The 25538-nt window shown below is 40.0% G+C and overlaps 1 protein-coding gene across 1 annotated transcript in view; it reads right to left on the minus strand.

Moving 5' to 3' along the window:
* Positions 1–25538, minus strand: part of LOC135477071 (serine/threonine-protein phosphatase 6 regulatory ankyrin repeat subunit B-like) — a 160192-nt gene that overhangs the window by 87607 nt on the left and 47047 nt on the right. The window contains exons 11-18 of the mRNA XM_064757224.1: positions 25200–25298; positions 23513–23611; positions 21217–21315; positions 19569–19667; positions 15569–15667; positions 12358–12456; positions 3345–3443; positions 1778–1876 (exon numbers count right to left, since the gene is read on the minus strand). Coding sequence (XP_064613294.1) covers positions 1778–1876; positions 3345–3443; positions 12358–12456; positions 15569–15667; positions 19569–19667; positions 21217–21315; positions 23513–23611; positions 25200–25298 — 792 coding nt within the window. The remainder of the gene's footprint in view (positions 1–1777; positions 1877–3344; positions 3444–12357; positions 12457–15568; positions 15668–19568; positions 19668–21216; positions 21316–23512; positions 23612–25199; positions 25299–25538) is intronic.

Consider the following 25538-nt stretch of genomic DNA (forward strand, 5'->3'; position numbering starts at 1 on the left):
AGCGCTGACCTCAGCAGAGAAGACTGGAGGATATTGAAGACAAAACAAAGACACGCGCTGTTCTAAGACAGCCGCAGAGGCAACCCTGTATCCATCCTTTGACCCATCAGTGCATAAAAATTTATAATCCGGGAAATTACCCTTTATAATCAGCAAAATGTCATTGAATTGTAAAAGGATTTGTATTAGATTCATTGTGTTCGATGAAACATTAATTTGCGTTGTTGGAAGAAGCCAGGGAGGAGACTTAAAGTTACGAGTTATTCCTGCAAAAACTAGTGTGTCAATGTTATTCCACCAAACGCCTTCACTCAAAGTTTCTTAAGTTTTACAGTGAGTATAGATCTCTTGTACATATGGACAGAGCGTCCAGAATCTCTGTGGCTCTGCTTTGTGACTGTGTCTCGTTCCGCTTAGCCCGCGGTTAGGTGCCGTATCTTCATCGTGTTGAGTTTGTTCGCCGCTTTGTGAAGTATATGAAGTATTTTGAGGGATTTTAAAGTGGAAAGTGTAAACCCCGTCTCAGCTGCACATTTGTAGGTCTTATAAAGACAAAGCTGCAGCTGACGCTTGATATTATTCATGTTTTCAGCACGGTAGCCCTTTAGAAAATCATAAACATACAAAGAACCCACTGTGCCAGATGCCACAGTTTTGGGCAAAGCTATTTATTTTAATGCTAATCAGTGTTGGTGATACTGCCCTGGGGTACACCCATTTCCTACTCATGAAAGTTAGAAAGAGTGAACCCCACCTGTACCTTCCTTTAATTCATGATCAAGGGGCCTCCGTGGCTCAGTCGGTTAGAGCGCTAGCGCAGCGTAATAACCCAGGAGCCTCTCACCAATGTGGTCGCTGTGAGTTGAAGTCCAGCTCATGTTGGCTTCCTCTCCGGCCGTAAGTGGGAAGGTCTGCCAGTAACCTGCGGATGGTCGTGGGTTTCCCCCGGGCTGTGCCCGGTTTCCACTCACCATAATGCTGGCCGCAGTCGTATAAGTGAAATATTCTTGAGAACGGCGTAAACACCAATCAAATAAATAAATAAATTAATTCATGATCAGATAAAATTTTAGATATACATAATGGTAAGCGGACTGTATGACCCTGATCTGATAGATCTTTTAAGGTTCCATAATTCCAAGCCCTGTCGTAGACATTGTCATAATCAAAGAATAGTGAGAACATATGTTCATTATTAATAAAGGCATCACTAATAAAGGTTTCGAATCGAACATAGTGATCTAAACGACAGAACCGGCCAGGTCGAAACTACTGGAATAAACAACCACACAACTAAACGTCTGCATATACCAAGATTTAGCTGGTGGACTAAGGCTATCCGTGGTCTGATCCCTTTGGTGTGCTTTATTGTAATTGTATGTCAAATGGAATGACGAAACAGCATTGTGAGAATTTCTAGACCACCACGACTAATAAATTGCAATTAACATCACTGCATCTTTTTAAATTTATTCTACTTAAGCCATGGTGCTAAGGGGCGTGTAAATTGCTAATATTTATGCATTTACATGAACAGTTATAATAAAACTCTGACTCAGGTAAACTGACAAGAAGCTGTATTTCATCGGTTATGTCTGACCAGTTGCCAACTAGCACATTGTCGTCGCGGCTCTGGTTTTACTCTCTATGCTGTACGTGTTTAATAATATGAAATGAAAATAGCACACAAACTATAAAAACGACAGTCAGTGATGGTTAACAGAACCGAACAGAACATAATATATGTCAAAACATTCCATAGCCCAGAACCACATACCTCATCCTGTACGTTTATATCATCGGTCTTCTCTACCAGTAGACGTAGAAGATCTATCCCACCACGTGACGCACCCAGATGTAAAGCTGTTTGTCCTGTCTGTGTAAACACAATCAGGAATCAGTAAAACTGTACTTACAGAGGCAGACATCAATAGATCATAAAAATTCAACTTGTTTCACTTCTCCACAACCTGCATGATGTTTATATTATAGTTGTCTATCCAGTACATACACAAGCATCGAAGCAAAGCGCCTTTCGCTGCCCTCTGCCACACCTTTAAACAGATATATGGTGATTTATAAAATAATACATATTCAGAAGATCTTGCCGCACAGCAGTTGGAAACTCTATGTTATGTGTGTGAAAGTCGAACGTGTAAATAAAAACAGAAGTCAAATCCCTTGATCGTGAGTTCTATATTTTGATGATGTTAATGTCCCAGATGACACAGATTTGGGGTTTAAGGTGTTCAAGGCTATAGAATTTCTTTCACTTGCAGTTTGGTGCATTGCCAAGTTTTAATCACATAACTTCCGAGGGGTAGTTTGACTTGCCCTGGAGCAGCGGAAATCATAAGCTCAGAGATTTCCCCACTAAAAATGCGCTTACGTGTTTAAAATTTGGAGATTAGCAGTTCACAGCTCAGTATCTTTGGGGTGCCCAAAACTTCAGGAGAAAAAGCCTTCTCTCCACACACTCAGAAGTGTAACAGACCGAGTATGGGTATTCATGAATTCTTCACACGATCTTGAGTTTGATAAATCCAATTGGAATATAACTATTAGAGGAAAGCCGTTGAATATTTGCCAGCATACACCAAATTTCAGTTGGTATGCTCAGGGAAATACGTAAAGAAATACACATTTACCCAAACTGTGCATTGGGTTACTGTTCGGATGGTTTGTAGAGTTCGTCTCGACTAATAAGTGTTGTTAGCCCCACATGATGAGACCCTGTTTCACTATATCCAAACGACAAAAGCCAAATAAACTGGTTGAGCAACTTTGAGCTGTACACTGTACACAAGAAAACATACGGCTGGGTATAAAATCCTTCCTTCTTCTGCTGTGAATCCACGCCTTCCCGACGGCCAAATAGTTTGTAATCTTGAAAAAACGCTAACTTCATTGTTCTTTGACGACCTGTTTTTACAAATGTATCCAGAACGGCAAACCATTTCGTGGAGAAATTGGACGTGATTGTTGTCATTCTTGTACCTTTTTTAACACTGAACTAAATGGCGAAGCTCTGAACGCTGGCGCTGGTAAAAGTCGGACATGTATGTCGTACATGTAATTCAGTGGGAACTAACGTGTGTTGGCGGAAAATATGCATAAAACCAGCATCATAATTATCTTGTGATTTTAGGTGCCAAATTACTCTGGTTAATGCACCATTTTTCAATATTTTTTCACCAAATTTAACAACATATATAGGGGTATACATCTAAATATGAATAAATAATAAATTTGAACAGTTGTTCTTTAAAAAATGAGTTTCCAGAAAGTCTTGCACCACACTAGCTGGAAACTCTGTTGCTGAACCATCGAATACAACTACTTACTCTATTCTTTATGTTGACGTTGGCGCCCTGCTCCAGCAAAATGCGAACAAAGCACTCGTTACCATGTAATGCCGCCTCATGTAAAGGTGTCTCCCCATCCTGTTATGTATGATTTAAATGACTGAAATCAGTACACAGCAAATTATTAAAAGGCTCCTGCTAGCCTTGTAGATGTCATACCTCACAGTGGAGTAAAATTGAATGAATGATTTCGCCTTAATGCCACATTGACAATGTTTCAGCCATATTTTGACGAGAACAAGAGGCGATGATTCGTTTCGACATGATTGTGAAAACATCAAAAAGTAAACAAACATGTTCAAAAACAGACAAGAAAAATCAAAAACAGCTAAAACTCGAAAACTACGAGATTTTTAAAATAGTTTTTTACCGACACCTCGTTTAAACTTTTAAATTTTTAAATTTTTAGCCAATGGCAGGGAGAATAGCGTGCAGCTTATTACGTACATTCACTCCGCCCAAGACGACGAATATATTTAAGAATGTTCGATCGAAAATCAACATAAAATATTGTTATTTTCCATATAGGTTTATTTAAGGCAGGCTTTGCCTCCCTTTCTAGGACTGTGTTTTCATGGATACCAATATGACTCGGTATACAACAGAATATTATATCTTTATCTCTTTTGTAATTAGTTTGATATGTAAAGCTAAATTTTTAAAATATATGTTGCTGTATTGCCACAATGGTGGAGAGTGAATCACTACATATGATTGCTTTCTGGGTACGGCAGGAAGAAACATGTGATGAGGCCAGAAGCATAACGCTGACCTCAGCAGAGAAGACTGGAGGATATTGAAGACAAAACAAAGACACGCGCTGTTCTAAGACAGCCGCAGAGGCAACCCTGTATCCATCCATTGACCCATCAGTGTATAAAAATGTATAATCCCGGCAATTACTCTTTGTAATCAGCAAAATGTTATTAAATTGTAAAAGGATTTGTATTAGATTCATTGTGTTAGATTAAACATTAATTTGCCTTGTGGAAAGCAGCCAGAGAAGAGACTTAAAGTTACGAGTTATTCCTGCAAAAACTAGTGTGTCAATGTTATTCCACCAAACGCCTTCAATCAAAGTTTCTCAAGTTTTACAGTGAGTATAATTCTCTCATCAGTAAATATGAACAAAGGGTCCAGAATCTCTGTCCCTCTGCTTTGTGGCTGTGTCTTATTCCGCTTAGCCCGCGGTTAGGTGCCGTATCTTCACCATGATGAATTTGTTCTCCGCTTTGGATATATGAAGTATTTTAACGGTCTTTGATGTGGAAAATGTAAAACCTGACTCAGCTGCACAATTGTCGATGTTATAAAGATATAGTTGCAGCAGACGGTCGATGTTATTCATTAGCACGGTAGCACATGGGAAAATCATAAACACACGAAGATCCCCCTGTGGCAGGTGCCAAAGTTTTGGTCTAAGCTATTTATTTTAATGCTAATCAGGGATGGCGATAATATACTTGTTACTGTCTTCAAAACAGATAGGGAGTTGTCGGCCTTTGCAACTCCCTTGTTCTGTGAGGTAGGTGGCATTGAAATGACATCGAGTGTCTTTTAGTTGTCACGGCAGCTCAGAACTTGTTGTTGCGACGTTTTGAGGATGCATGGTGGTATGTATTTCTCTGAATTAGTTCAAATAATGTTTTACGGAGTAAACATGGTCATTTTATGTTACCAAAGTGTACAATGAGTGTGAATCTGCGCAGGAGTTGACGCTATCGATAACTGACAGGAGATGTCACAGTTTGTCCACTTTTCGTGACATTAATGACGTAAATTCAGATATTCAATTGGGCGCTAAATATAACATCGTTCTTTGTTTTTAATTTCACGTGTAAAGAGCTTTGTAAACTGGATTGATGTATGGTTCTTGCTGAGCGTGCGAATTTGCTCAAGCGGTGTACCTACCCAACCAATAACAGTTCTAATAAAGCAGCAGTAATCAACCCAGCCTACCGACATATTTGGTAGTTGGCAGATGAGCCGACGTGAGCAAAATTTTAAAACATCAGTATCAGCCTGGAGAAAATGTGCCAGTAAGGTGCAAAGTTGTATGTGTGACCCAAAAGATGTGTCAGTATTAAGAAAAGTACGTGACTCTCTGAATAATGTTATGGAGCGTGTGACTAAAGATTATGAGCAGCTGAAGTTATCTCTTGGTCCTTTTGACTTTTATGATGAAGCCTATGCAAAGTTTGATAAGACTGAAGAAAACAATTTGCAACTTGCTAAAGAGATTACTGAATATATTCGTAACCTTGAATCAGATAAGTTGGAAGGTACATCTAGAAAAAGATCTGTATTATCTAAGGGTTTGTCTAAAGGATCCAGTGCTTCAAATCGGGTTGAAACAGCAACCCAGGTAGCCATGTTGAAATCAAAACTTAAGTTTATTGATTCAGAAGCTCAAAAACGGTTAGAGTTAGACAGAATCACAACCCTTAAGGAGTTAGGTATGGCTCAAGCCATATTTGAGGTTATTGCTGAAGCAGAAGCAGAAGCAGGTGTTTGTGATTTTCAATCTCGTGGAGATATTGATGTATCATGTGTTCCAAAGTTTGACTTAGTTCAAGAGTACGTAAGTTCTCAACAGGCTACATCTGAAAATGTAAAGCAGTCCGACTGGTATGCGTACAGTGCAAATTCACCTGCAGTTACCAGTTGTCCAACACTGCATGGTGCTCTTACTGGGGTGGACATGTTTAGAGCCCCAAGGTCTGGTTTGAACACGCGTGCTTCATCATTTACACCGCATGCTTCTATTCAACCGACATGGGTTTACCAGCATACTCAGAACACCCCGCATGCGGTTATGTATGATTCTACTACTAATCGCCAGAATACTCAGTTTTCCACACCACTTGTCACTGAGCTGGACTTCGCATTATATGGGAGATAATCTGAGCTTGGAAATCTTACCGAAGCATTTGCACAACAAGTTAGTTTGGGACGATTACCACCCCCGGAGCCAGGTGTGTTTACTGGAGATCCTTTGAAATTTCCGGCTTGGAAAATTGCATTTAGTACTCTGATTGAGCATAAAGGCATTGCACCTGCTGAAAGAATATATTACTTGCATAAGTACTTTAGTGGCGAAGCCACAGAAGCGTGGGAGGGATTTTTCTTTCCGACAAGCGACACTTTTTATGAAGAAGCTAAACATCTTTTGGAAGAAAGGTATGGTGATTCCTTTACAGTAGCCAGTGCCTTCAGAGACAATCTACGGGGTTGGCCGAAGATGGCATCCAGAGATGCTACCGCTTTACGCAAATACGCAGATTTCTTGCGACAATGCCAGTCAGCTATGCGGACAGTTCCGAGTATGAATGTTCTGAATGACGACCGGGAGAATCAGAAATTGCTGTCAAAACTTCCAGAGTGGTTAGTGCTGCGCTGGATTAGAGTGGTCGCTGAGTACAGGGACAGGTTTAAGTGGTTTCACCCATTCGCCGAGTTTGTTGTGCTTGTAGCCAAAGAAGCGCAAATATCTTGTGATCCGGTGTTGCAACTGAACAAAGGAACTGAGAGGTCTCAGGATAATTACAGTAAGAATAAACCAACTTGTGCACGTACTCTTTCTACTGGTGCGAATGAATGCCGTGACAATGTAAAGGTGGATGAAAGGGCGATGATTTGTCTCTACTGCCAAAAACGACATCATCTGCACGATTGTAGAGCCTTCTTACAACGATCTTTGACTGATAGGAAGGAGTTTGCTAACGACAAAAGGCTTTGTTTTGGTTGTCTTGGAGCCGATCACAGAGCTAAGTTTTGTAAACAAGGGATTACATGAAAGGCGTGTGGTAAGCAATATCCTACTTCTCTGCATGGAGATTACAACAGAAGTAATAACCAAGCTAATAAGGATGAGTCCAATGTGACAAATCAAGTTTGTTCCACATCTTCTCACACAAGAGTAACCCACAAGAATCACAGTGGTAGCGCAAGTAAATGTGCGATCATAGTTCCAGTTTGGCTTTCACATCTTGATAATCCAGATAAAGAGCGAATGGTATACGCATTACCGGACACGCAATCGGACACCACCTTTACTTTGGATAAAACCGGGGAAGAACTTAGACTACTAGGAATAGATGTGATATTACTGTTGTCGACTATGTCTGCAGATAAGCAGTTGATGGAAAGTCGCAGAATAGATGGATTAAGCGCCCGAGGATTTGATAGTTCACAGAAGATTCAGCAAACAGATCACACATTCCGACACCAGAAGTTGCGTTGAGATGGCATCATCTTCAGAAGATTGCAGACAAGGTTATGCCCATTAGTAAAAATGGAGGTGGGTCTCCTCATTGGATACAATTGCCCTCGCGCACTGGTACCGCCAAATGAGGACCATGAACCATATGGGCAGAAGACCGATTTAGGATGGGGTATTGTCGGCATAGCTGACTCAATTTTCAGTGAATCTGGAGCTGATCCCATCGGTCTTAGCCACAGGATCCTTGTCTGTGGACGACAGTGAAAGAAAAGGAAATCCGTCTGTTGTTATCCATTCCGTACGGTCAGCTGGTAAGGAGACAATTAACCCCATTACAGTGGCTAGAATGATGGAGCTAGATTTTAGCGAACACAAGAATACTCTTCTGACGATCGTTTGTTCCTGAAAAAGATAGGGAGCGGCATTAGACTTCGTGATGATAAGCATTATGAAATGCCTCTGCATTTCAAGCAATCAGATACCAAGCTACCGAACAACCGGAGCCAGGCGCTACATCGTCTGTATCGGCTGAAGCAGCGTTTTACACGTGAAAAGAAATATCGAGATGACTACATCAAGTTCATGCGTAATATCATTCACCAGGTGTTTGCTTAGCCAGTCATTAAATGATCGTCTATTGCAAGGTCCAGATCTTACAAATTCACTGACAAGCGTTCTGTGCAGATTCAGACAAGACTCAGTCGCATTTATCTGCGATATTGAACAAATGTTCTTCCAGTTCAGGGTCAAGTCAGAACATCACAACTTTCTGAGATTTCTTTGGTGGAGCGACGATAACCTCAGCGGTGATCCCATCGTGATGCAGATGACGTTGCACCTTTTTAGAGCTTCTCTTCTCCTCCCTGTGCGAGCTGTGGTCTGAAGGAAACGGCCAATAGGAACGAAGAGAAGTATGGAAAGGATGCCGCAGATTTTGTTAGGCATGACTTCTATGTCGATGATGGGCTGAAATCGACAGCTTCCGCTGAGAAAGCCATCGACCTGATTGACAGAAGCATGGCCATGTGTGCGGAAAGAGGTTTGCGTCCCCACAAGTTTGTCTCCAATTCAAGAGAAGTGCTAGCTGCGGTCCCTTCTGAAAATCAAGCAAAAGGCATACTGAGCCTGGATCGTATGTTTGAACCTTTACTGGTTGAAACAGCACTTGGGGTACGGTGGTGTATCGAATTGGATGCATTCAGGTTCAGGTTTACCTTGCAGTAGAGGTTTTCTAGATTGGGACAGTCCATTGCCAGATCGTCCAAAATAGGAGAGCTGGAGAAATGATTTGTTTTTTCTAGAGAAGGTTTGTGTGCAGCGCTTTGTGAAACCAGCTAACTTTGGTCAAGTTCGTTCGGCAAAACTCCACAGTTTTTCAAATGCCAGTAATAGTGGTTCCGACCTGTGTACCTACTTGCGGTTCACAGATGATAGACAACAAGTGCATTGCTCGTTTATGATGGGTAGAACCAGGGTTACCGTTATGAAGCACGTTACCAATTCCAGACTTGAGATTAATGCAGCTCTCGTGTCAGCCAAGAATATTGCCTTCTTGAAGCGGGAGCTGGAGTTTGAGGATATCCAGGAATACTTCTGAACTGACAGCAAAGTGGTACTAGGGTATGTTACGAACGATGTTCGCAGATTCCATGTATTCGTCGCGAATCGTGTGCAACAGATAAGGGAATTAAGCGAAGGAGCACAGTGGCGGCACATACCCTCAGACAAGAATCCAGCTGACTAAGCATCGCGAGAGTTGAGTGCTAAACAGTTCGTAGAGTCATCTAAGAGGATATGTGGCCCAGCCTTTCCCAGGGAGATGAGGATTCCAGACCTGGATGTTGAGACTCAGGAGATCGTATGTGACGAGAACGACCCAGAAGTGAGGAGAGCCACGACGGGGGCCATTCGGGCTAGCACGTCTGAGGGTTTTTCTCTTGAACGGGTCCAACTGGTATCGTCTGAAGAGGGCGGTGGCTGTTTGTCTTAGACCCAATATCGCAAGGTGAAGATTAACCGGTGCCAAAGCGGGCAAAGTCCATTCATGAGTATTAGCCAGTAAAGAGCGAGGATATCGAGAAGGCAGATTATGTTATTCTGAAGTTGGTGCAAAGAGAATCGTTTTCGTCGGATATCAAAGTCCTTGAATCGGTGCATGAGAACGAGAAGTCTACAAGGCAAACAGGGAAAGATCTCAAGAGAGTTTTAAAAGGCACAAGTTCGATTCATCGATTGGACCCTTTCCTTGATGATAACAGCATCCTACACGTTGGTGGCCGATTACAACGGACAGAATTCACTTCAAATGTAAGACATCCTGCTGTTTTGCCACCATATCACCACATTAGTGATTTGGCACTTTCATGATAAGACAGGACATCAAGGCAACTTGAAATGACGACTAACCAGTTGAGGGCGCACGGTTTTGGGGTCATCGCTTGCAGTTCTGCCGTTTCGCAGTACATCAGTAAGTGTGTGGAATGCCAAAGGCTACGTCATGACGTTCAAGAGCAGGCAATGGGATATTTTGCAAAAGATAGATTTACAGAAGCTCCTCCTTTCACTTACTGCGGAGTGAACCTATTTTGACCCTGGATTGTGAAGAATGGACGGAAGAGCTTCAAACGGATGGGGTCTTATTTACCTGCATTGCCTGTCGAGCGATCCATGTCGATACAGCCTATTCTGTCGACACAGATTCGTTCATTAACTCGCTTTGTCGTTTCTTGAGTATTCGTGGCTCTATTGGGATCGGATCGCGGAACAAATTTTGTGGGCGCGGAACGAGAACTCCGGAAAGCTGTTGCAGAAATGGACCAGACTCGAGTCCATATGTTTCTATCGGAGAAAGGCTGCGATTTCTTTGAGTTCAAAATGAATGTTCCCAGCGCTAGTCACCCAGTCGGAGTGTGGGAGCGACAGATAAGGACCGTGCGCAGTGTACTTTCTGGTCTCCTCAGGAAGGGAGTCTCGCAACTTGATGACGACTCCTTACGTACTCCGCTGTACGAAGTCACTGCTATTGTTAACAGCAGACCGCTTACGACCAACAACTTGAATGATCCTATGTCTTTGGAGCCTTTCACTCCAAATCATTTGTTGGCCATGAAGGCTAGTTTTATTTCCCCCCCCCCCCCACCAGGTGATTTCCAGCATGCAGATCTGTACCCTCGAAAACGCTAACGTAGAGTACAGCATCTGAGTAGCGAGTTTTGGCGCCGTTGGAAACACGAGTATTTGCAGACCTTAGAGACTCGCTCCAAGTGGAATCGTCCAGGGCGAAATGTCCAAGTAGGAGATGTTGTCTTATTGAAATAGGATCTGCCACACAAGCAGTGGAGGTTGGCGCGAGTTAAGGAAACCATTGTTGATAGAGATAATTATGTACGCAAGGTTACCTTTGCTGTTGCTACTCAGAATCTAGATAAGAAGGGAAAACGAGTTCAATCCGTACCCTTTGGGAACGTCCAGTCCAGGAATTAGTTCTGCTGGTTGAGAACCCCAGTGATTAAACATATATTTGTATTTTGTTATGGAAATCAGAACAGTCTTATTTAGGGAGGTATGTTACTGTAATCAATACAGTTAGGGAGTTGTCGCCCTTTGCGACTTCCTCGTTCTGTGACGTAGGCGCCATTGAAACGACGTCAAGTGTCTTTCAGTTGTCACGGCAGCTCAGAACATGCGTTGTTGCGAGGTTTTGAGGATGTATGGTGGTATGTATTTCTCTGAATTAGCTCAGATAATATATTTACGATGTAAACACGTTTATTTTATGTTACCAAAGTGTACAATGAGTGTGAATCTGCGTAGGAGTTGAAGCTATCGATAACTGACAGGAGATGTCACAGTTTGTCCACTTTTTGTGACTTCAATGACGTAAATTTCAGATATACAATTGGGCGCTCAATATAATATCGTTCTTTGTTTTTAGTTTCACGTGTAAAGAGCTTTGTGAACTGGATTAATGTATGGTTCTGGCTGAGCGTGCAAATTGCTCAAACTGTGTACCTTCACAACGAATGACAGTTCTAATAAAGCACCATGGATTGACTTTGTCATTTTCTCATTGCAAACTCACAGCAGCATTCGTCGCATAGCGATGCGGTAGCTGCTGTGATAATACTTCCCTGGGGTAAACCAATTTTTTGCTCACGAGAATTAGAAAGAGTGGGCCCCCACCCGTACCTTTAATTAAGCGGACTGATAGATCTTTTAAGGTTCCATAATTCGGAGCCGTGGCGTAGACCTTTTTAAGATCCAAAAATAGTGAAAACATATGTTCATTATTAATAAAGGCATCGCAAATAAAGGTTTCGAATCGAACATAGTGATCCAAACGACAGAACCGGCAAGGTTGGAACTACTGGAATAAACAACCACACAACTGAACGCCTGCATACACCAAGGTTTAGCTGGTGGACTAAGGTTACACGTCGTCTGATCCCTTTTTGCAGTGCTTTAATGTAATTGTATGTTAAATGGGATGACGAAACAGCATTATGAGAATGTCTAGACCACCACGTCTAATAAATTGTATTTCATTGGTTATCTCTGACCAGTTGCCAATTATCACATTGTCGTCGCGGCTCTGGTTTTACTCTCTATGTTGTACGTCTTTAATAATATTAAATGAAAATAGCACACAAACTATCACACATTACTAAAAGAAAGAAAGCAAAATTTTAAAAAAAGACAGTGAGTGATGGTTAACAGAACAGAACAAAACATAAATTGTGTTAAAACATTCCGCAGCCCAGAACCACTTACCCGACCCTGTGCGTTTATATCAGCGCTCTTCTCTACCAGTAGACCTAGAAGATCCATGGCACCACATGATGCTGCAACGTTTAAAGCTGTTTGTCCTTTCTGTGTTAACACAATCAGGAATCGGTAAAACTTTACTTAAAAAGACAGACATGAGTAGACCCTAAAAACTGAACTTGTTTTTACATTTTCACAACCTGAACGATATTTATATTATAGCTGTGTGTCAAGTCCACAAAAGCATGGAATTAAAGTGCCTGTCGCTTCGCTCTGTCACACCCTTAAACAGATATATCGTGATTTTTATGAAAAAAAACATATTCAGAAAGTCTTGCCGCACAGCAGTTGGAAAGTCTATGTTATATGTGTGAACGTCGAACACGTACATAATGGCAGAAGTCAAATCCCTTTATCGTGAGTTCTATATTTTGACGATGTTAATGCTTTAGATGATACGGATTTGGGCTTTTATGTGTTCCAAAGTAAAAAATGTCTTTTTTTTTGCAGTTTGGTGCATTGTGATGTTTTAACCACATACCTTCCGAGGGTAGTTCGTTAGCTCAAAGATTTCCCAACTAAAAATGCACTTAAATATTTAATATTTGGTGATTAGCATTTCACAGCTCAACATCTTTGGGCTGCCCAAAACCTCAGGAGAAAAATCCCTCTCTCATTCAGAAGTGTAAGAGACCCAGTATGCAGACATGAATAGACCCTAAAAACTGAACTTCCCTCACTTCTCCACAAGCTGCATGACGTTTACATTATAATTGTGTGTCTAGTACACAGAAGCGTCTGCGGTTGCGCTCTCCCACACCCTTAAACAGACACATGGTGATTTTTAAAATAATACATATTCAGAAAGTCTTGTCGTACAGCAGTTGGAAACTCTATGTTATGTGTGTGAAAGTCGAACGTGTAAATAAAGGCAGAAGTCAAATCCCTTGATCCCGTGAGTTCTATATTTTGACGATGTCAATGCCCAAGATTAGAAAGATTTGGGCTTTTATGTGTTCCAGGTTAAAAAATGTCTTCCACTTGCAGTTTGGTGCATTTCCAAGTTTTAATCACATAACTTCCGAAACCTAGTTTGAGTTGCCCTGGGAGCAGCGGAAATCATAAGCTCAGAGATTTCCCGAAAAAAAATGCGATTAAGTGTATAAAATTTAAGGATTAGCATTTCACAGCTCAGCATCTTTGGGCTGCCGAAAACTTCACCAGAAAAGGCCCTCTCTTCTCGCACTCAGAACTGCAACAGACAGAGTATGCGAGACTATTAATTCTTCACAAGAAGCTGAGTTTGATCAATCCAATTGGAATATAACTATTAGAGAAAAGCCGTTGAACATTTGCCAGTTTAGGCCACCTTTCAGTTGGTATGCTCAGGGAAATATGTAAAAAAAACACACATGTACCCAAACTGTGCATTGAGTTACTGTTCAGATGGTTTTTGTAGAGTTCGTCTCGACTAATAATTGTTGTTAGCCCACATGATGAGATCCTGATTCACTATATCGAAACGACGAAAGTGAAATAAACGCCATTGTTTCCAGACAGTCTTGAGGAGTAATAAGGCATGGATGTTGTCAACTTATACAAGTATAATCCATGTGAGAAGCCAGACTACTGTGATCTTAAGACCTCTGGTGTGTGAGCCCCGTTTTTATTTGGGGCGACTAATGCGCACCACCCTGTAATGGGTAGTATGGTTATGGCATGTTTATAAGGTATGGCTTGTCATTTGCTGAAGTAAATTTACCCTCATTTAAGTCTGTTGAAATATTATTTTCTAACAGTCCAAATCAGTAATATGTCCGTGAATACTCTAAACTTATATCACCCATGTAAGACGTCATCTTCCTGTCAGCAAGGCTGATACTGGGCTATGTAGGCTTCATAATCTCGCTTCCCTAACTGTACATATGAAAGTGTTTAGATTTATTTATTTCATTGGTGTTTTATGCCGTACTCAAGAACATTTCACTTATACGACGACGGCCAGAATTATGGTGGGAGGAAACCGGGTAATGCCCGAGGAAAACCCAGGACCAACCGCAGGTTCCTGGCAGACCTTCCCACTTACCGCTGGAGAGAAACGTTTTAGAATCTACTCTTTTAATAGCCTATGCAATTGCGATCCCCGTACTTTCCCCAGGATTTCATTCAATCATTGGTCGTCTCTTACAAGTGTGCATTTTCCTCTTTTGACGCAAATACATTGTAAAAATGCAGTAAGCAGTGCTTTGAACGGCAAGGTGCTTTTAACTAAACGAACAGGGAATATACCCTATGTTGTTCTTGTGCCAGTACTTTCCATCATGCCTATTTTGCCTCAAAATGACCATTCCAACGATAGCCTTTCAACAATCGATGTGCATGAAGCTAGCACTTCCACGTCTACTGTAAAAGAATTTATTCTGTAAACACCGGATAATTATCATTACAGCCAGTTCTCAATGCCGTGCTGTTTTGAATCAATGTCCGTGATAAAAACTGCGGTGCCTGTTGGTAAAGTGAAGCCTCAATCGGCCACGAATCCCGCATATTTTTGAAGGAAAGTTCAAGGCTTTGAAGAGTTAATATGCTTCAGAATATCACGATATATGTTGGACATCTCTAGCTTAATTAAATGAAGATGGTAAGAAGCCATACTACAGTGATTTTTAGGCCTTATTTCTTGTAACTTGTAATGAATTTAATGCGCAGCACCCTGTACGGTGTAGAACAGTAACCGACACAAGTGTAGAACCGCGTATGGACGTATCCTAGATAATGAGGTAGTGCTATTAAATGATGGTTCTGTGAATCCCTTAGTGGGGAATTCATGGAAGTTTTAACCCTCTGATTTTACACTATCAGGCAATAGACCAAACTTAGGCTATACCAGGAAAACAACATGTTGAGGCATACTTGATTTATCTGAAAACAAATCCATCAATCTCTTGTGTAAATGTCTAGAAATTTAAGTGCTTTAAAAAATTGTAGCAGAAAAATATGTTACATGTACATACAACAGAAAACGGTAATGCAAGTGATGGTTGAAAAAATGAAAAGTATCTATTTTTGTTTCTCTTTTGTGCACGGTTATATGATTACAGAACTACTCATCCCGCAAACATACGTACTAACTCTCTCCAAATTGCCCCAATAAATCACCGTCATTCACAGCAGAAACATAAAAGTGTTTCAAAAACAGCAGCAGATAACCACTCACCCGAGTCTGAACGTTGACATCATTGCTCCTCTCTACCAGAAGAGGAAGGACGTCTAGCTTACTACGTGACAATGCCAGCTGAAAAGCGGTTTGTCCTCTCTGTGTAAACAGAAACAGGTATCAGTAATAATTCATTTTAAAAAATACATCATGGAATATTTTATAAAAAAAACAGCACACATTCCCCAATTTCAGAGCCTGCGGGAAATTTATATTTTATAGTAGCTGTGTATCCATTCCACAGAGAGATCAAGACAAATCGTCTTCCGTTACATGCTGTCACCAACCTTAAAGAGATATATGGCTATTCTTAAATGGTTAGTCTCCTGATTTACCTACTGACCTAAAGCACACACACAAAAAAAACAATAGAATTACTACCCTAGCCGATCTCCAGCCGGACGCCCGGTACGGCTCAGCAGAAGACGTCGTAGATGTAAAACCAAAGTTTAGCTGGCCTAAATAACCTGAGATTTCGTATCAGAACTAGGTTTTTCTTAAGATGCATTCCAGCTACACAGAGGCAAATGTACTGGCGTATCAATTTGAACCTAGAGTGGGCGACGTTGAAGTTTCCATTTATGACATTGACATCCCTGGCCAGATTTCAGATTCCGAACTTTCAATTTCATCCGTGCCCAGAAAAATAAAAAGACAATTTTTATCAATATCTGACTTTTGCCATGCTTGGTTAATCCCCCCTGAGCCGTTACTCTTAATCTTTTGTCCGCCCATTCCACTTATGCATACATTCTGTTTCGACTTTTCTACTCTAATTTTTCAAATCCTAGGCATAATTGGAATAAACCGTAATCCTCGGCATTCCGATGGATGAGGACGTCGGCGTTCGAGATTTACTATCAATCAGTTTTCAGATCAGATATAAGTATATTTAGGTATTGGATGCAGGTGCCATTGTTGGAATTCCTGTCGGAACTTTAAGCTCTACACTGTCGAGAGCAAATTCGGCCGTTTCGGTGGGTATAAAATCCTTCCTCTTTATGCTGTAAATCCTCGCCATCCTGAGGGCCAAATCGTTTGTAATCTTGAACTAATTGGGGCCTGCTGCCTGCCTCTGCTTTCATTGTCTTTACGGCATCATTGAAAACTGATGACCGCTTCTCTCTTGTGTGTTACCGGCTTTATTTCTTATTTGTATAATTTCTTACATACCTTTGCATTTGGGAGTTAGTGTTAAACGTTGTTTTGGAAATGGATCTTGCGATTGTCGACTTAGAACGCCTTTTACGGACTACGAGAGGTATATGAATGTCGGACTTCAAGATTATATTTCGAATGTTCCAGAATAGGCTCGGTTCGGGGCCTGTTTATTTACAACAAGTGTTCAAGAATTTTCTTATTCTAGAAAATTCCACCAGTCTATACAAGATCTATGAAAGCAGATCAAAGGACGAGAAAGAAGAATTATTGAGAGTTTTGGATGCTTTCGTTGTGTCTTACTTTAGTAGGCCTTTTGTGCTGAATTTTGGTGTCTTTATAGCCTCTGGCTTTGTTATGTCACATCTCCACCGAGCACTTGTTCAGTCTGAACTTGTATATTTAATTTGTGCTCTTGTGTACACAGTGCTTATTTGTACACGGACCCTGTCTGTGGAATTTTGTGTATATTTCGTCATACACTCAATTGTACTGTGGATGTTCCCTCTTGTGAATATTGCCTCTGTGCATTTTTAAGCAGTGTCTAGTATATGCGTCCGTTTGGACTTGACACCTTTGTACATTTAAGTACTTTAGTATTTCTATAGATACTGCTATCCTTTCTTGTTAAACTTAAGTACTTTAGTATTTGTATAAGTCTTGTTATTTGTTCTTGTTACACCTAATAAATTGTCGAAAAATAAAATCTGCTGAGTTTGGTTACTTTTTTGTGCGGCTAAACTGTCGTGTATTTCGAACAAGCCGTCTCTTTATAATACAGACGGTTTTGGTCGTAACAAAAGGCTAAATTTTTAAAATTTACTTTGCTGTCTTGCCAAAAGGGAGGAGACTGAATCACTACATATCATTGCTTTCTGGGTGCGGCAGGAAGAAACATGTGATGAGGCCAGAAGCATAGCCCTGACCTCAGCAGAGAAGATTGAAGAATATGGAAGAGAAAGAAAAGAGACGCGCTGTTCTAAGACAGCCGCAGAGGTAACCCTGTATCCATCCTTTGACCCATCAGCATATAAAAGTTTATAATCCATGTAATAAGCCTTTATAAGTAGCAAAATGATACTGAATTGTGAATGGATTTGAATTGGATTCATTTTGTTAGATGAAACATTAATTTTCCTTGTGGAAGAAGCCAGTGAAGATACTTAAAAGTTACAATATATTCCTGCTAAAACTAATGTGTCAAGGTTATTCCACCAAACGCTTTCACTCCAAGTGCTTAAGCTTTACAGTGAGTATAATCCTTTTGTAAGTAAATGTGGACAGAGCGTCCAGAATCTCTGTCGCTCTGCTTCGTAACTGTGTCTCATTCCGCTTAACCCGCGGTTAGGTCCTTATCTTCATCGTGTTAAATTAGTTCGCCGCTTTGGATATATGAAGTATTCTCACGGTTTTTCACGTGGAAAATGTTAAACAGGTCTCAGGTGCACATTTGTTGATGTTATAAATACAAAGCTGCAGCTAGCCATCCATGCTATTTAGGTTTTTAGCACAGTAGCACATGAGAAAATCATCAACATACAAAGAACCCACTGTGTCAGATGCCAACGTTTTGGGCTAAACTATTTATTTTAATGCTAATCAGTGTTGGTGATAGTATACTTCCCTGAGGTACACCCATTTCTTACTCACGAGAGTTAGAAAGAGTGAACCCCAACCGTACCGTTAATTCATGGTAAGCGGACTGAAAGACCCAGATCTGATAGATCTTTTAAGGTTCCATAATTCCGAGCCGTGTCGTAGACCTTTTCAAGGTCGAAATATAGTGAGAACATATCTTCATTATTAATAAAGGCATCATAAACACAAGTTTTGAAACGAACATAGTGATCTACACACCAGAACCCGCCAGGTCGAAACTACTGGAATAAATGTAAGCCTCACGTCCGACATTCGTATACCATTCGAAGTCCGTAAAGTTTGGTCGAAGTCGACAATCGCAATATCCATTTTTATAACAACGTTTCACACTAGCTCCCAAAGACAAAGGTATGTAAGAAATTATACAAAGAGGAAATAAAGCCGGTAACACACAAGAGAGAAGCTGTCATCAGTTTTCAATGATGCCGGGCAGACAGCGGATATTCCAGGCATGAATTCCATATCAAAGTTCAAACTCGTAGTTCATGAATGAGTTCCAGGTCAAATAACAATTAAACAAGGTATCTCAGTCATTGATTGCAACTGTTCATAAAGGCATCATTCAGACGTAATGAGCATGGCTAACTTTTCGATCTCTAGCCTCAGGTTAAGCGGTATAAGATACAGTTGGAAAATGACATATGCGGAATAAACAACCGCTCAACTGAACGGCTGAATACATCAAGTTTTAGCAGGTGGATTAAGGCTGCCCGTGGTCTGATCCCTTTTTGCAGTGCTTTAATGTAATTGTATGTTAAATGGGATGACGAAACAGCATTTTGAGAATTTCTAGACCACCACGTCTAATAAATTACAATTAGCATCAATGCATCTTTTTTACTTCATTCTGCTTAAGCCATGGTGCTAATGGCGTTATGAATTGGTAGTATTTATGAATATACATGAACAGTTACAATAAAACTCTGACTGAGGTAAACTGACAAGAGGCTGCATTTCATCGGTTATGTCTGACCAATTGCCAGCTATCACATTGTCGTCGCGGCTCTGGTTTTACTCTCTATGCTGTACGTGTTTTATAATATTACATTAAATTTGCACACAAACTATTACACATTACTAAAAGAAAGAAAACAAAATTTGAAAAAAGACAGTGAGTGATGGTTAACAGAACAGAACAGATCATAAATTGGGTTAAAACATTCCATAGCCCAGAACCACGTACCTCATCCTGTACGTTTATATCAGCGCCCTTCTGTACAAGTAGACGTAGAATATCCATGCTAAGATGTGACGTTACCAGGTGTAAAGGTGTTTGTCCTGCCTGTGTAAACACAATCAGGAATCGGTAACACTTCACTTACAAAGGCAGACATGAATAGACCCTAAAAACTGAACTTTCCTCACTTCTCCACAACTTGCATGACGTTTATATTATAATTATGTGTCCAGTACACACAAGCATCGAGGCAAAACACCAGTCGCAGCGCTCTGCCACACCCTTAAATAGATATAAGTGATTTTATTAAATATAATACATATTCAGAAAGTTATGCAGCACTGCAGTTGGAAACTTTGTGTTATGTCTATGAAAGTCGTACGTGTAAATAAAGGCAGGAATCAAATCCTTTTATCGTGAGTTCTATATTTTGACGATGTTAATGCCCCAGTAGAGACGGATTTGGGCTTTCAGGTGTTCCAGGTTAAAAATGTCATCCACTTGCAGTTTGGTACTTTGCGAAGTATTAATCACATAACTTCCAAAACGTAGTTTGAGTTACCCTGGAGCAGCGGAAATCATAAGCTCAGAGATTTCCCAAATAAAAATACGCCGATGTGTTCAAAATTTGGAGATTAGCATTTCAGTACTTCTCTCTACACACGTAGAACTGTAACAGAACGAGTATGCGAATTCATTAATTCTTCACAAGATCTTGAGTTTGATAAATCCAATGGGAATATAACTATTAGAGGAAAGCCGTTGGATATTTGCCAGAATAGGCCACCTTTTAATTGGTATGTTCAAGGAAATATATAAAGAAATACACATGTACCCAAACTGTGCATTGTGATATTGTTCAGATGGTTTTGCAGAGTTCGTCTCGACTAATAATTGTTGTTAGCCCACATGATGAGATCCTGTTTCACTATATCGAAACGACGAAAATGAAATACAGCAATTGAGCAACTTTGAGCTGCACACAGTCTGGAGCAAATTCGGCTGTTTCGCTGGTTATAAAATCCTTCCTCTTTATGCTGTGAATCCATGCCTTCCCGAGGGCCAAATCCTTTGTAATCTTAAAAAAAAATCTAACTCCTTGCTTCTTTGACGACCTGTTTTTACAAATGTATGCAGAACAGCAAACCATTTCGTGGAGAAATTGGACGTGCTTGTTGTCATTCTTGTACCTTTTTTAACACTTAACTAAATGGTGAAGCTCTGACCGCTGGCGCTAATAAAAGTCGGACGTGTATGTCTTACATGTAATTCAGTGGAGACTAACGTGTGTGGGCGGAAAATATGCATAAAACCAGCCTCATAATTATCTGGTGATTTTAAGTGCCAAATTACTCTGACTAATGCGCCCTTTTTCAATACTTTAACACTCAATTTACCAGCATATATAGTGTCATACAACTAATTATGAATTAAGAATAAATTTGAACAGCAGTTCTTTAAATAATGAGTTTCCAGAAAGTCTTGCACCACACCAGCTGGAAACTTTGTTTAAATCGTCTACAAATATGTGGCAAACAGTGATAGTGTGCACTCGAGAAACCCAAATGGGCCGAGAAGAACCTAGTGTCGTGTTCACGTACACGAAAATAAATCTTAAGTAAACATTGCTAAAACATCGAAGAAAACCACTTACTGTATTCTGTACGTTGACGTTGGCGCCATGCTCCAGGAAAATACGAACAAAACACTTGTTACCACGTAATGCCGCCTGATGTAAAGGTGTCTTCCCATCCTGTTATGTATGACATAAATAAATGAAATCAGTTCACAGCAAATTATTAAGAGGCTCCTGCTAGCCTCGTAGAAGTCATACGTCAAAGTGGAGTAAATTTGAATGAATGATTTCGGCTTAATGCCACATTGACAATGTTTCAGCCATATTGTGGCGAGAACAAAAGGCGGTGATTCCTTTCGATATGATTGTGAAAACATCAAAAACAAAACAGACATGTTTGAAAGCAGACAAGAAAAATCAAGACAGGTAAAACTCCAAAATCACGAAGATTTTAAATTAGTTTTCCAGAAACTGTATATCCATATTTCTTTCTATCCATATGTATAATAATAACAATAGTAGTGAGTAAAATTCATATTATATGATATAGGCCAATGGCCTTCAAGCATTTTCTCACAACATCGCCTGCAATGTTATCACACAGATCACATATAAATTTGACTGTGTAAAGTGTTTGCTGAACATAGCATCGCATCCAGCACACTGTAGGACAGTGCCCCTATTTACAATAAAAAATGTGAGTTAAATGAGAATGCCCAATAGGATTCTTCCTTAAAACTACGTAGTCTCTTCGATAATATATCACAAGTATCCGAATAATAGCCAAGGACAAGGTGAATAACGTGCAATTTATTACGTACATTCACCCCGCCCAAGTCAAGGAATATATTTAGGAATGTTCGACCAAAAATCAATATTAGATATTGTTATTTTGCATATAGGTTTATTTAAGTCCTGTCTAGGACTGTGTTCCCATGGATACCAATATGACTCGGTATCCAACAGAATATTATATCTTTACTTCAGCAGAAAAGATTGAAGAATACGGAAGAGAAAGAAAAGTGACGCGCTGTTCTAAGACATCGGCAGAGGCAACCCTGTATCCATCCTTTGACCCAACAGTATACAAAAATGTATACTAAAAATACATAAAAACACGTATGTCAAGGTTATTCCATCACACGCCTTCACTCAAAGTTTCTTAAGTTTACAGTGAGTATAATTCTCTTGTAATTAGATTTGGACAGAGCGTCCAGAATCACTGGCGCTGTGCTTTGTGACTGTGTCTCATTCCGCTTAACCCGCGGTTAGGTCCTTATCTTCATCGTGTTGAATTAGTTCGCCGCTTTGGATATATGAAGTATTCTGACGGTTTTTGATGTGGAAAATGTAAAACCGGTCTCAGCTGCATATTTGTCGATGTTATAAAGACAAAGCTGCAGCTGACGCTTGATATTATTCATGTTTTTTTTAGCACTGTAGCACATTAGAAAATCATAACCATACAAAGAACCCACCGTGCCAGATGCCAAAGTTTTGGGCTAAGATATTTATTTTATGCTAATCAGTGTTGGTGATAGTATACTGTTCTGGGGTACACCCACTTTCTACTCATGAGAGTTAGAAAGAGTGAGCCCCACCTGTACCTTTAATTCATGGTCAGATAAAAATTCACAAATACATAATGGTAAGCGGACAGTAAGACGCAGATCTGATACATCTTTTAAGGTTCCATAATTCCGACCCGTGTCGTATACATTTTCGTAATCGAAGAATAGTGAGAACATATGTTCATTATTAATAAAGACATGACAAAAAAGGTTTAGAATCGAGCAGAGTGATCTAAACGACAGAACCGGCCAGGCCAAAACTATTGGAATAAACAACTATACAACTGAACGGCAGCACACATCAATATTTAGCTGGTGGATTAAGGCTGCCCGTGGTCTGATCCCTTTTTGCAGTGCTTTAATGTAATTGTATGTTAAATGGGATGACAAAACAGCATTTTGGGAGTTTCTAGACCACAACGTCTAATAAATTGCAATTAACATCAATGCATCTTTTTTACTTCATTCTGCTTAAGCCATGGTGCTAAGGGGCGTGTAAATTGGTAGTATTTATGCATATGCATGAACAGTTACAATAAAACTCTGACTGAGGTAAACTGAAAAAAGACCGCATTTCATTGGTTATGTCTGACCAATTGCCAGCTATTACAATGTCGTCGCGGCTCTGGTTTTACTCTCTATGCTGTACGTGTTTTATAATATTACATTAAATTTGCACACAAACTATTACACATTACTAAAAGAAAGAAAACAAAATTTGAAAAAAGACAATAAGTGATGGTTAACAGAGCAGAACAGATCATAAATTGTGTTAAAACATTCCATAGCCCAGAACCACGTACCTCATCCTGTACGTTTATATCAGCGCGCTTCTGTACAAGTAGACGTAGAATATCCATGCTACCATGTGACGTTACCAGGTGTAAAGGTGTTTGTCCTGCCTGTGTAAACACAATCAGGAATCGATAACACTTCACTTACAAAGGCAGACATGAATAGACCCTAAAAACTGAACTTTCCTCACTTCTCCACAACTTGTATGATGTTTGTATTATAATTATGTGTCAAGTACACACAAGCATCGAAGGAAAACACCAGTCGCAGCGCTCTGCCACACCCTTAAATAGATATAAGTGATTTTATTAAATATAATACATATTCAGAAAGTTATGCAGCACTGCAGTTGGAAACTCTGTGTTATGTGTGTGAAAGTCGTACGTGTAAATAAAGGCAGGAGTCAAATCCCTTTATCGTGAGTTCTATATTTTGACAATGTCAATGCCCCAGTAGAGACGGATTTGGGCTTTCAGGTGTTCCAGGTTAAAAATGTCATCCACTTACAGTTTTGTACTTTGCGAAGTATTAATCACATAACTTCCGAAACGTAGTTTGAGTTACCCTGGACCAGCGGAAATCATAAGCTCAGAGATTTTCCAAATAAAAATACGCTGAAGTGTTTAAAATTTGGAGATTAGCATTTCAGAGCTCAGCATCTTTGGGCTGCCCAAAATTTAAGAGAAAAAACCTTCTCCCCACACACTTAGAAGTGTAACAGAACGAGTATGCGAATTCATTAATTCTTCACAAGATCTTGAGTTTGATAAATCCAATGGGAATATAACTATTAGAGGAAAGCCATTGGATATTTGCCAGAATAGGCCACCTTTTAATTGGTATGTTCAAGGAAATATATAAAGAAATACACATGTACCCAAACTGTGCATTGTGATATTGTTCAGATGGTTTTGCAGAGTTCGTCTCGACTAATAATTGCTGTTAGCCCACATGATGAGATCCTGTTTCACTATATCGAAACGACGCAAATGAAATACAGCAATTAAGCAATTTTGAGCTGTACACTCTCTGGAGCAAATTCGGCTGTTTCGCTGGTTATAAAATCCTTCCTTTTTATGCTGTGAATCCACGCCCTCCCGAGGGCAAATCGTTTGTAATCTTGAAAAAAAATCTAACTCCTTGCTTCTTTGACGACCTGTTTTTACAAATGTATGCAGAACAGCAAACCATTTCGTGGAGAAATTGGACGTGCTTGTTGTCATTCTTGTACCTTTTTTAACACTTAACTAAATGGTGAAGCTTTGACCGCTGGCGCTAATAAAAGTCGGACGTGTATGTCTTACATGTAATTCAGTGGAGACTAACGTGTGTGGGCGGAAAATATGCATAAAACCAGCCTCATAATTATCTGGTGATTTTAAGTGCCAAATTACTCTGACTAATGCGCCCTTTTTCAATACTTTAACACTCAATTTACCAGCATATATAGTGTTATACAACTAATTATGAATTAAGAATAAATTTGAACAGCAGTTCTTTAAATAATGAGTTTCCAGAAAGTCTTGCACCACACCAGCTGGAAATTCTGTTTAAATCGTCTACAAATATGTGGCAAACAGTGGTAGTGTGCACTCGAGAAACCCAAATGGGCCGAGAAGAACCTAGTGCCGTTTTCACGTACACGAAAATAAATCTTAAGTAAACATTGCTAAAACATCGAAGAAAACCACTTACTGTATTCTGTACGTTGACGTTGGCCCCATGCTCCAGCAAAATACGAACAAAACACTCGTTACCACGTAATGCCGCCTGATGTAAAGGTGTCTTCCCATCCTGTTATGTATGACATAAATAAATGAAATCAGTTCACAGCAAATTATTAAGAGGCTCCTGCTAGCCTCGTAGAAGTCATACGTCAAAGTGGAGTAAATTTGAATGAATGATTTCGGCTTAATGCCACATTGACAATGTTTCAGCCATATTGTGGCGAGAAAAAAAGGCGGTGATTCCTTTCGATATAATTGTGAAAACATCAAAAACAAAACAGACATGTTTGAAAGCAGACAAGAAAAA

Source organism: Liolophura sinensis, chromosome 10 (assembly GCF_032854445.1).
Source record: "Liolophura sinensis isolate JHLJ2023 chromosome 10, CUHK_Ljap_v2, whole genome shotgun sequence".
Lineage (NCBI taxonomy): Eukaryota > Metazoa > Mollusca > Polyplacophora > Chitonida > Chitonidae > Liolophura > Liolophura sinensis.